General features: G+C 45.4%; 1 protein-coding gene across 1 annotated transcript in view; it reads right to left on the minus strand.

The window, feature by feature from the left end:
• LOC115108028 (utrophin-like) overlaps positions 1-13,555 on the minus strand; it is a 67,792-nt gene that overhangs the window by 33,302 nt on the left and 20,935 nt on the right. Inside the window, exons 6-7 of the mRNA XM_065015569.1 lie at positions 13,149-13,295; positions 11,902-11,980 (exon numbers count right to left, since the gene is read on the minus strand). Coding sequence (XP_064871641.1) covers positions 11,902-11,980; positions 13,149-13,295 — 226 coding nt within the window. The remainder of the gene's footprint in view (positions 1-11,901; positions 11,981-13,148; positions 13,296-13,555) is intronic.

Here is a 13,555-nt window from a genome sequence, read left to right on the forward strand (position 1 = left end):
GGACCAGAAAATAGAATATGCATATAATTGACAGCTTAGGATAGAAAAACTCTAAAATGTTCAAAACTGTAACGATATTGTTTGTGAGTATAACATAACTGATATTGCAGGCAAAAGAATGAGAAATGAGAGTCCCTTCCTATGCTTCCCTATTGAGCAGTGTATGGGATATCAACGAGATTACTTTTTCTATGGCTTCCTTAATGTGTCTAGTATTACAAGACATAGTTTCAGGCTTTTATTTTGAAAAATGAGCGTGTACAACAACATTGTGTCAGTGTCCACCTGATGGCTCTTTGTGTATTTCTCGCGCAAAAGACAGAGGTAGCCATTTTTCCACCCGGTCTTACTGAAAAAATCTCTGTCCCGGTTGATATATTATCGAATAGATATTTAGATAACACCTTGAGGATTGATTTTAAACAACGTTTGCCATGTTTCTGTCAATATTATGGAGCTAATTTGGAATATTTTTTGGCTTTGTCGTGACCGCAATTTCCGGTCGTTTTCTCAGCCAAATGTGAAGAACTAACAGAGTTATTTTTGGCTACAAAAATAATTTTTCTGTAAAAAAGGAATATTTGCTATCTAACTGGGAGTCTCGTGAGTGAAAACATCCGAAGCTCATCAAAGGCAAACGATTTTATTTGTTTGTTTTTCTGGTTTTCGGGACCAGATTGCATGCTGCTAGCTAGGCATAATGCTATGCTAGGCTATCGATAAACTTACACAAATGCTTGTCTTGCTTTGGCTGTAAAGCATCTTTTCTAAATCTGAGATGACAGGGTGATTAACAAAAGGCTAAGCTGTGTTTGAATATATTTCACTTGTGATTTCAATTATCCCGGATCCGGGATGGGTAGATCCAAAATTAAACAGCCATCACTAACAGAGTGGCTGCTGCCAACATACAGACTCAAAACTCTTGCCACTTTAATATATTTAATAAACGGAATTAATAAAGGTATCACTAGTCACTTTAAATAACGCCACTTTAATAATGTCTACATATCCTACATACTCATCTCATATGTACTGTATAGGGGAGGTAATCAGGAAGGTGATGGAGTCCAGATGAGTAATCATGATGACGGGCAGGTGTGCGTAATGATGAATCCCAGGACTGCTGGTTAGTATACCAGCGATGTCGAATGCAGTACCCCCCCCCCCCTCCGGCCGCAGGACGACGCCGATCAGAGGGACGACCCCGAGGACGAGGAGCGGGTGGCGAAGGTGGAATTCACAGATGATGTTGGGATCCAGAATGTCCTCTACCGGAACCCAACACTGCTCCTCTTGGCCATACCCCTCCCAGTCCACCAGATACTGGAGCCGACCCTCACAACGTCGAGCATCCGGTAGGGATCTGATGGCATAGGCCGGACTCCCCTCGATATCCAGGGGGGTGGAGGGGTGTCATGGGGGAAAGCATTAGCTAGGGGACCAGGAACCACCAGCCTGAGAAGTGAGATTTTAAATGAAGGTGAGCTACATTTGTCACTCGGAACCTGTAATCTATGTGTCACTTTGTTGATCCTCCAGAGAACCTTGAACAGCCCCACAAACCCGCTGCTCAGTTTCTTGCAGGGCAGGCAGAGTGCGAGGAGGCCTGGCAGACAGCCAGACACGATCCCCAGGGTGGAACACAGGGGTCGCAATGCGGTGGCCTGCTCCTTTTGACAGTGGAGTCTCATGTGAGTGTCGCTCCCCATTTCTGCACGCCGGAATCACTCATCAACCGCAAGAGTGTTGGTCTTGGTCCATGGAGCCAGGGCTGGCTGAAAACCAAGAACACACTGGAAGGGGGTCAACCCAGTGGAGGAGTGACGTAGCAAATTCTGGGCATATTCTGCCCATGGAGGGAGAAGGAATCGAGCCCACTCTCCCTGCCGGGCCTGACAGTGACTCCTCAGGAACCTCCCCAGCTCCTGGTTCCTCCTCTCTACCTGTCTGTTGGACTGAGGCCGGTACCCGTAAGTGAGGCTGACCATGACCCGTGAGCTTCTCCATAAAGGCTCTCTGTCCTCCGGAAGGACATAATGCCGGAAGATCTGCTGGAATAGTGCCTCAGTGACCCGGAGAGCAGTAGGGAGACCAGAAAGAGGAATTAAACCACAGGATTTTGAAAATATATCCACAACAACCAAAATGGTGGTGAAACCGTCCGAGGGGGGAAGATCAGTAACAGAGTCAATAGATAGATTGGACCAGGAACGCTAAGGCACAGGAAGGGCTTTCTCTGCTGCAGTGTTCCAGGGGGATTTGGTTTGGGCAAGTATGGAACAGGAATGTAGGTAACATCTTGCGCCAAGGTGGGCCACCAGTATTTCTCAGATATGGATTGGATAGTGCGAGAAAAACCTGGATGTCCAGCGACGACAGCTGTGTGTGCCCAGGTCAGCAGCCCATCCCTTATCCGCATAGACAGGACAGCGGAGTCAATCACCACCTTCCGGAGACACCTGAAACCCCACCTCTTTCAGGAATACCTAGGATAGGATAAAGTAATCCTTCTCACCCCCCCCCCCCCTTAAAAGATTTAGATGCACTATTGTAAAGTGGCTGTTCCACTGGATGTCTTAAGGTGAACGCACCAATTTGTAAGTCTGCTAAATGACTTAAATGTAAATGTAATGTAAATGCATAGAAACGTAGATGCACTCGGCAGGACAGTTAGTGGGTGCGGGCTCCCTCTCCAGAGCCTGGGGGATGTCCAGATCTATGTCCCAGACCACATGGGCTACGACTCGAGAGGATGGGATTATAGATGCGTTCTGGACAGGACCCTCTCCCGAGTCATAGAGACGGTACAAGGCATCGGCCTTGGTGTTCTTTGAACCTGGCTGATATGCCAGCGTGAAGTCGGACCTTGTGAGGAAAAGGGCCCGCCTTGCTTGGCGAGGATTCAGCCTCCTCGATTTCCGTATGTACTCCAGGTTCCGATGGTCAGTGAGGATGACAAATGGTTCCTTGGTGCCCTCCAGCCAGTGCCTCCACTCCTCTAATGCCAACTTCACTGCCAGGAGCTCCGGATCCCAAACCCCAAAAACCGTTGTGGAACCACAGGGGATGGGGATGCAGGTCCTTCAGCATTCGGGTAACCAGTCTGTGATTCTCATCCTCGACCATGAGATCGGGTGGGGTTATGACATTGAATCCAAGGGAAGAAGGGGATATTCTCCTGATCAATTGACTCCACGGTGAGCGTGAGTGGTTGGGTGATGTGTGTAATTTTTCCGGATCCTAGTGCCCGACTATCTAGGGCTTGAACCGGGAAAGGAGAGGAGAGCGAGTATGAGATGTTAAGAGCGGAGGCAAGGGTCTCGTCAAGAAAGTTCCCCATGGTACCGGAATCCACTAATGCTGTAGACACAGTACATGAGGGACAGTCAAATAGTGTGGAACACCAAAAAGAGTTTAGCAGAGAGTGATGAAGATGGAATACTCACTCCTGCCCCAGGAGGTGGAAGATCAAGTGACCGTCTCTCTGCTCTTGAGGATCCTGGATTAGGAAGTGCCGGACACCGCTAGAGCTGGTGGCCCCCTTGACCACAATACAGACAGAGCCCCTGCTGTCTCCGTCTGTGTCGCTCCACCGTGGGGAGGCGTGCGACTCCTACCTCCATGGGTTCAGGCTCTGATACAGAGGGAGAGAAGAATTGAGAGTACCGACGTTCCCGAAGTAGGTTATCCAGATGGATGGTCATCGCAATGAGTGCGTCCAAGGAGAACTTGTCATCTCGACAGGCCAGTTATGTCTGGACCTCCTCGCGCAGACATCTTCTAGATGCTGCTATTGTCCAGAAGGTGAGCGCCTACTTGGCAGCAGTAGTCTGGTCACCCTGCCGTAATTGGATTGAGCTCAAACCCCCTCTCTGCCCTCAAGGGGGATGATCGAAGAAACATTTAAACAGAGCCATGAACCCCTCATAAGAATCTAGCTCCTCCGCCAGACGGCCACAGCCCATTTCAACACCCGCCCAGTCAGCAGAAAAATAACCGTGGCAACCTTGGACCTGTCGGTGGTGGGAGCTCCCATCTGGTTTGTAAAGTAGCGGGAGCACTGAAGTAGCAAGCCACAGCATTTAGATGGGGCCGTCATATTTATCAGGGCGGGACAAACAGGCGTCGCTGACCTGAGCGGGTTGCTGAATGGGCTGTTGTGCTGACTCGCTGGGTCGACTGATTGTAGAGTATCATCCGCTAGTTAACGAAAACGCCTCCCGGGTATGTTCGAGACGTTGCACACTGCTAAGAACCTCTTCCATAGCTGTACCCAGTTGTGCCAGCTGGTCATGTTGTTGACTTAGAAGATATCCCTGCTCGTCGACTGTCTGGAGATATTCTGTTTTCCTGCTGCTTCCATTGTTTGAGTCAGTATTCTGTAACGGAGATGCTGAGAGTCGAGAAGCAGGTGCAGGTGAAACATTTAATAAAACAACAAACATGAACTGAGATAACATAACAGTAGCGTTATATCATTATGTGTACACTTAAACACAGGAACAATACTGACTGAGGAAAGAACCAAAGGGAGGGACAGATATAGGGGAGGTAATCAGGAAGGCGATAGAGTCCAGGTGAGTATCATGGTGAATTGCAGGTGCGTGTAAGGAATGATGCCAGGTGTGCATAATGATGGATCACAGGACATGTGGTTAGTATAACGGTGACGTTGAATGCCGGAGGGGAGGTGCGGGAGTAGACGTGATGGTGAATGCATATCCAATATGAGTGTGTGCATGCATGCATTGAGTTATTGAGCTTGTTTTGGCTGATTTCAAGGGGCTTCATATGACAACCAATCTTTTTCCCTTCCATTTGTACTGATCTATAACCAGTAATGACGACATTCCCGTGGGGAGAAGGGGGTGGCCCTTTGGAGTCTATGGTTGAAGCCCTATTCACACACAGTCAGTTCGCTAAGGCAATAGATACATCTTTGGGAGCGAGGTAAGAGAGAGACCGATTAAGTTGATGAATAAAGTTTGGGTGGCAATCAGCTTTGAAATCAGCATATTTTGCATTATGGTTTGCATATTATCACAAACAAAGGGTAGTGAATTGATGTTAGCTGCCTTCAGCTGTCAGCTAGCAAGGAAAGAGAAAAAATGTTAGCGAACAGTAATTAATAACAGTTTCAACATTTTTACATTGTGTGTCGCATTATTCAAGTGTGTTGACTTCTGTGCAGCATGACAGAGCTAACATAATGCAGCCCAGACTCCCAGTGCAAGCTAAGCGGAGCAGGCATGGTGCACTCGCGTTAAAAAGGGGGACATCGGCTGCGCTGATAAACAGACTTGATCCGTGAGACACATTTGACAGAAGTACCAAAAGTAAAACTAAATCTAGTACCGGGCCCTTTTTCACGTTCTAGTATCAAAGTACAGAGGTTCAGAATACCAACACTAATCAGGAGAGATTATAATAAGAATAAAATAAAGAACAGAGTAGCAGTAGCATATGATGATTGTGAAAGTGTGGTGTGTATGTGTGTTGTCGGTATGTGTGTGTTTGTGCGAGAGTGTCGGTGTAATGTGTGTGAGTGAGTGTATATATTGTGTATATACAGTCTTCCAAGTGTGCATAGTCAGTGCAAGATAGGGTCATTGCAGATAGTCTGGGTAACCATTTTATTAACTATTTAGCAGTCTTATGTTTATTTAGCAGTCTTGTGGCTTGGCGGTAGAAGTTGTCCCGGAGCCTGTTGGTCCGAGAGCGGATGCTCTGGTACTGATTGCTGGAAGGTAGCAGAGTGAACAGTATGTCTATGGCTTGGGTGGCTGAAGACTTTGGCAATTTCTTGGACCTTCCTCTGATATAGAGGTCCTGGATGGCAGGGAGCTCAGCCCTAGTGATGTACTGGGCTGTCCATACCACCCTCTGTAATGATTTACTGTTGAGGGCAGTGCATTTGCCATACCAAGTGGTGATGCAGGCAGTCAATATGCTCTTAATGGTGAAGCTGTAAAAGCTTTTGAGGATCTGAGGACCCATGCACAATCAGCTCCTTGGTCATACTGATGTTGACGAAGCTGTTGTACTGACATCACACTTTCAAGGCTCTGATCTCCTCCCTGTAGACTGTCTCATCGCCGTTGGTGATCAGGCCTACCACCGTTGTGTCGTCAGCAAACTTGTTGATGGTGTTGGAGTCGTGCGTGGCAGTCGTGTACAGTACAGGAGGGGACTAAGCACACACCCCTGAGGGGCACCCGTGTTGAGGGTCAGTGTGGCGGAGGTGTTGTTGCCTATCCTCACCACCTGGGGCCGACCCATCAAGATTTTCAGGATCTAGTTGCAGAGGAAGATGTTAAGTCCAAGGGTCCTGAGCTTGGTGATAAGCTTGGAGGGGACTATGGTGTGGAACACTGAGGTGTAGTCTATGAACAGAATTCTCACAGTTATTTCCCCTCTTGTCCAGGTGGAAGAGAGCAGTGCGAAGTGCAATTGAGATTTCGTGATCTGTTGGGGCGGTATGCAAATTGGAGTAGGTCCAGGCTGTCTGGGATGATGGCTTTGATGACTGTCATGACCAGCCTTTTAAAGCACTTTATAAATACAGATGTCAGTGCAAGGAGAATATAGCCAGGTTACCTTTGAGTTCTTGGGAACAGGGTCAATGGTCTTCAGCTTGAAACATCTTGGTATTACAGACTGGGACAAGGAAAGATTCATAATGTCCGTGAAGACACTTTCCAGCTGGTCTGCACATACACTAAGAATGCACCCTGGTATTCCATCTGGCCCGGCGGCCTTTTAACCTGTTTAAAGGTTTTACTCACATCGGCCATGGAGAGTGAGATCACACAGTCAACTGGAACAACAGGAGCTTTCATGCAAGACACTGTTGGTATAATCTGTGTTTTTCGGTTTGGTTAAATTTGTATGGTCACTCTGGAGACTACATGATGAAGCCTGTGACTGATATGGTAAACTCCTAATGCTATCGGATGAATCATGGAACAGATCGCTGTCTGTACTAGCAAAACCGTCTTGTAGCCTCACATCTGCTTCATCAGATCACTTCCAGTTTGAGCTTTCATTTTTTTTTAATGGGAAGCAGCAGGATAGAGTCATGGTCGGATTTGTCGAAGGGAGGGCGATGGAGGGCCTTCTATGGGTTGTTTTGGGTAGAATAAAAGTGGTATAGCATTTTGATGCCCCTTATGGCGCAAGCAACATGTTAGTAGAAGTGAGGTAGAACGTTTTTAAGTCTCCCCGAGTTAAAGTTTCCTCCTAAAAGATGCCCCTGGGTGTGTGGTCTTTTGTTTGTTTATGGCCCCATAAAGTATTGTTGGCTTCTGGTGGGATGTAGACAGCTGTGATATTTTGGATGAGAACTCTCTTGTTAATTAAAAAGGTCTACAGCTTACCATGGGGCATTCTATGTCTGAGTTTCCTTCGCACTGGAAGAGGCGCACCAGTTGTTGTTTATGAAGGGGTAGACCAGTCCTCCTTCACGTTGTGTTGCTAGCCTGACCACTAAAATATTCTGTCATAATTTAAGTAATTTGTTGTAACGAGAGGTACTAGGGGTGTTGTACAAAAAGTTATCAGCGATTGGATTGTCTAACCAATCAGAGTATCATAGCAAATGGCGAATGTTATAGCTGCCACTTTACCCATATGTGTTCTGGCTCTGGCCCGAACCATCAGTTTCTGGACCAATCAGACAGCCCCTAATGTGTTCGCATTCAGTGAAGGGGATGTACTCAGATCCAAACTGTCGTCCGTGGGCGTGGCGTAGCATTTGGTCGGAGCAAGGAGTCTGGGTATCCAGGCAATAATAATGCAGCTTTTCAAGTCTCTCTGATAGGAGACTCTGGAACGAAGCTCATCCATCGTATTCTCGAGTGACTGGACATTTGCCAATAAAACAGAGGGGAGTGCCAGTCGATTTTCTCTTCATCTCAATCTCACCAGGACTCCAGCCTGTCTGCCACGTCTACAACTGCAGTGTTTTGGTAGCCCATGAAATAAAGGAATAGGGTCTGGTATAAACAAGGGTACAGCTGTCAGAGTCGGGTTTGAAGTTGAAATTGAGGTTAGTAACTGTCGATCTAACGTCAAAAAGTGATTGGCGGTATTGTGTGATAATAGTAAGAACTTTAAAACTTTATAAACTCAAAAAAATTTGCTAAAGTTGGGTTGAAACTTGTAAAGTTTCGACCTTCTCTGTCGGTTACTATGAGAAGGAACGGTAGATTCTGTCTATGAGAGATGAAAGGGGAGCCAGAATGGCATCTTGGCTGATACAATAACTCAGCTGTCAACACCACTCAGGTCTATTGGCACGCGACAACTAAGTTTCCTCTCTATCCCACCACCCTGTTATCATCAAATGGAGGACACGTTGAGATTTGAGATGGAGAGAGGAAAGGGACATAGCAATGAAATAGAACACTTCTGTGTAATTTGGAGTAAATGGGGATGGAAGGAGGGGATGAGGGGGTGTGGCTTTGTCTGTCATTAATGATCCCTCCCTCCCTCCCTTGTTAAAACCTCTTAGGGACAGGCCTGAATACTGCCCCTTCTGGAGGAATTCGGCACCCATATAAACCATGATACATTTTTGTCAAAAGTTGCTAATATATGCATATAAAAATTGTTATCGAATAGGAAACACTCTAAAGCTTATAAAACCGTTTAAATTTTGTCTCTAGCTAAAGCAGAAGTCTCAGGGCATGCATTCTCCCAAAGTCTCTCTTGTAATGGGAAAAGTTGCCATCACTTTGACGTCATCGTATACACACTTCCCAAACAGCTATAACCATGGAAACAGTTTCTACGTCTTCAGCGTGAAGCCTGCTTTCGATGAGGCGTGTAACTGTGAGAATCGCGCGCTCACGAGACGTTCAGTGTGCCCAAACGTCCCGGTGACGCAAAAAAAAAGTTTCACCAATGGGAGCTGGGAAATTTCTCTCTCTTTCCCTCAGGACGGACTGAACAACGTGTGCTTATCTGTTCGCCCTCACGATTGCTGTAGACCTTTATAACATGCTAAGGCTTAATTATAAACATAGTTTGACAAGTTTACTCGAAATATAATGTATACTTTCGACGTTTTGGTGCGCATCCACTTGAAATTTGCATACATTTCGACCGAAAAGTGTCTAGTTTGAGAACGGAAAGACACAGACTTGAAAACTGAACGCTAACTTGGTGAGTATTAACCCTTCCACGTCTTCTGAAGCAAGAACAGCCATGGTAAGGGAATATTTACGTCTTCATTTTGGGTTTCTGTCGACTCCATGATAGAGGAGTCAGTATGCTAAATGAGAGCGCCGACTCTCTATTATAGCCTAGTAAACGCCAAATGTAACGTTAAAAATAATTGTAACATAGCAATTGCATTTAGAAGAAGTTTATCTTGCCATACATATGTAAAACATGCATATTTAGTCAAAGTTTATGATGTGTATTCCTTGTTAGCTGACGTTATCTGCCGGAGCTATTTATTTCTCCTGACATTGCAGTAGCATTTTTTGAACGATGCATAATTGTAAACAGAGATTTATGGATATATATTGCATATTATTGAAAAAAAAATGAATGTACTGTGTAACATGTTATATTACTGTCATCTGATGAAGATTTCAAAAGGTTAGTGAAATGATTTTTCTTTTAATCCTGCGTTTGTTGATTGCATATTTTTTCCTACTTGGCTAAGCTAATGAGGTATGTATGCAGTGGTGGTTGGACATAAATATGTGCTATGTTTTCGCTGTAAAACATTTTAGAAATCTGACTTGCTGGGTAGATAAATAACTTCTTTATCTTTCATTTGAGCCATTTTTCAAGCGATTCTGTGGAGGTTAAATATTTTTAGGATTATTTCTTGCGTTCCCTGCGCCACATTACAGCTCAGGGGGGGTGGGGCTTGATCCCAAAGGGGATCATGTGGCCCTGAAAGGTTAATGACCACTGGTCTGAAAGGAAAGTGAGTCAGAGGAGAGTTGTAATTAAGCCTTGAATGATTCAAGAGTGAAGAACCTTGCCTCCTGTAAACAACCTGCTTGAGTGTGTGTTTGTGTGTGGGTGCGTGTGTGTAGGAGGCAAAGGATGAGGGCAACCCTGACAAAAAGTACAACAGCAACAACAAAACATAATGGATAGGCTACCTCCTAGACATTCATAGGCTGAATCGATAAACATCAAGGGAAGTCATTGGAACGCGAGGTCAGTACAGGTGCATCAAAGCTGGAACCGAGAGACTGAAAAACAGCTTTGATCTCAAGGCCATCAGACTGTTAAATAGCCATCACTAGTCAGCTACCACCCATTTACTCAACCCTACACCTTTTATTTATTTTTTATTTCACCTTTATTTAACCAGGTAGGCAAGTTGAGAACAAGTTCTCATTTACAATTGCGACCTGGCCAAGATAAAGCAAAGCAGTTCGACAGATACAACGACACAGAGTTACACATGGAGTAAAACAAACATACAGTCAATAATACAGTATAAACAAGTCTATATACAATGTGAGCAAATGAGGTGAGAAGGGAGGTAAAGGCAAAAAAGGCCATGGTGGCAAAGTAAATACAATATAGCAAGTAAAACACTGGAATGGTAGTTTTGCAATGGAAGAATGTGCAAAGTAGAAATAAAAATAATGGGGTGCAAAGGAGCAAAATAAATAAATAAATTAAATACAGTTGGGAAAGAGGTAGTTGTTTGGGCTAAATTATAGGTGGGCTATGTACAGGTGCAGTAATCTGTGAGCTGCTCTGACAGTTGGTGCTTAAAGCTAGTGAGGGAGATAAGTGTTTCCAGTTTCAGAGATTTTTGTAGTTCGTTCCAGTCATTGGCAGCAGAGAACTGGAAGGAGAGGCGGCCAAAGAAAGAATTGGTTTTGGGGGTGACTAGAGAGATATACCTGCTGGAGCGTGTGCTACAGGTGGGAGATGCTATGGTGACCAGCGAGCTGAGATAAGGGGGGACTTTACCTAGCAGGGTCTTGTAGACGACATGGAGCCAGTGGGTTTGGCGACGAGTATGAAGCGAGGGCCAGCCAACGAAAGCGTACAGGTCGCAATGGTGGGTAGTATATGGGGCTTTGGTGACAAAACGGATTGCACTGTGATAGACTGCATCCAATTTGTTGAGTAAGGTATTGGAGGCTATTTTGTAAATGACATCGCCAAAGTCGAGGATTGGTAGGATGGTCAGTTTTACAAGGGTATGTTTGGCAGCATGAGTGAAGGATGCTTTGTTGCGAAATAGGAAGCCAATTCTAGATTTAACTTTGGATTGATGTTTGATATGTGTCTGGAAGGAGAGTTTACAGTCTAACCAGACACCTAAGTATTTGTAGTTGTCCACGTATTCTAAGTCAGAGCCGTCCAGAGTAGTGATGTTGGACAGGCGGGTAGGTGCAGGTAGCGATCGGTTGAAGAGCATGCATTTAGTTTTACTTGTATTTAAGACCAATTGGAGGCCACGGAAGGAGAGTTGTATTGCATTGAAGCTTGCCTGGAGGGTTGTTAACACGGTGTCCAAAGAAGGGCCAGAAGTATACACCTTAGAGGCTGCTGCCCCATATTTTTTTATTTCAAACTTTAACCGGGCAAGTCAGTGAAGAACACATTCTTGTTTACAATGACAACCTCAGAACAGTGGGTTATCTACCTTGTTCAGGGGAAGAACAACACATTTTTACTTTGCAGTTCAGGGACTCGATCTAGCAACCTTTTGGGTACTAGCCCAATGCTCTAACCACTAAGCTACCTATACTGTACATAAGCATTGAATCACTGGCCACTTTAATAATGGAACAATAGTCAAGTAATAATGCACTGTTGGAACTAGGAACACAAGCATTTTGCTACACCCGCAATAACATCTGCTAAAAAGTGTGTATGTGACTAATATACTTTGATTTGGCTACTCACTGGATAGGAAGTGCTGGGAGGAAGGGCCAAAGTCTCTGTGGGCTTCCTGAAGGACCTTTAGTCTCTCTTCAATGGCCACCTGCACACCAGAAAGCGGAGAGAGTTAGACACACACAAAGACACACCTGCATCCCGCCAGCACTATATTGTCCGGTCCAGCTGAGTGTGTGTGTGTGCGTGCATGTGTGTGCATTGATGAGTGTCCTTACTGTGTGCAGTGACTCAGTCATCCTCCCTAGAGTGAGGATATAAGGCTGTCTCTACACAGGGAACCAGAAGGCAGACAAAATGTGTCTTCCACACTTTCATCCAGCCCCAGTGAATCTCTGTAAGTCGCTCTGGATAAGAGCGTCTGCTAAATGACTTAAATGTAAATGTTAAATGTATGGGGTGCCTGGTGACTGAGTCCTGCTCTGCCGTTTGCCCTTCTGTTTGATCAGACCAAAGTGGCACGGAGTCCTATCTCAGTGGTCATCATCAACTCCAGCATGGCAATACCAGGGGTGGGGGGGGGCATGGAGAAGGAAAGGGAAGGAATCTAATATCTCTCTCTTGATGTCTCTTTTTTTTCTCTTTGTCACACACGCACACACATTAATCTAAACAGCATAGTGACAAATGAGCCTGAGGGGTGCACGAGTAAAGCTCTGATCCCGGCCATCAGCAGGCTGGACCAGGACACTAGTCCGCTGTGTCAAAAAGTGTTATTTATCTATAGTGACAGAAGTCCACAACATAGAACTCAGTAACCTGTAGAGGTAGACAAGGGGAAGGCCACCTCTCCTCACCCCTCTATGTGTCTGAGCTAAAGTACAGCAGGCTGACAGAGAGAGAGACGGCAGGAATAATGAGAGAAAGCAACGACAAAATGACACAAACAGGTGGAAAGAGATGGACAGAAGTACTTGATTACAAAGACAGCAAGAGGGCTAATATGACGTTGACAGAATAAACATGAGCGTACAGACAGGTTGAGATCTGAATAAGGTGGGTGAGAAAAAAAGAGTAGAAAGTAGAAAAGTCAAGAATATGATAGCTCGTAAAAGGAGGAAGGTTTTACATTTGACCTTTTAGTCATTTAGCAGTGGCACGTACTCCCAAGTATGACAACTCCTAAAAGGGAGGAGGTTTGTAGCTGTGACACCTCTTCTTAAGTATGACACATAAAAGGGAGATGGTTTTAGGCATGAGACCCGTTGCCCACCTGTAAAAAGGGGAAGGTTTTAGGTGGGACAACCATAGCCCACCTGTAGTAGTTTCCAGTGCATGTTGAGGTCATCCAGTTGCCTGGAGGAGGTGGAGGACAGCTGCACATCCAGAGAAGCTAGTTCACCAGACAGCTCATTCACCACATTCACGTCCTGCCTCAGAGGGGCCATCTCTTCCTTGAAAGCCTGGAACATACACAGGATGCACACCCACAGGTCAGTGTTTTGATGTGGGCAGATGTATCTATAACATATTGTTATGGTGCAGGGGTGATACCTGTACCAATGGTGATTAGATGTTGACCTAGGTAATTCATTTTTTTGACACTGATTTATGTACAGGTTAATCACTACCTACACTTGTTGGCCCTAAATGTTTTGTAGTGGACGTAAAAAAACAACGTCCCTCTCTCTCTTTCCCCCTTAATAAATCAGTAACACCCCAG

Source organism: Oncorhynchus nerka, unplaced genomic scaffold (genome assembly GCF_034236695.1).
Source record: "Oncorhynchus nerka isolate Pitt River unplaced genomic scaffold, Oner_Uvic_2.0 unplaced_scaffold_129___fragment_2___debris, whole genome shotgun sequence".
NCBI lineage: Eukaryota > Metazoa > Chordata > Actinopteri > Salmoniformes > Salmonidae > Oncorhynchus > Oncorhynchus nerka.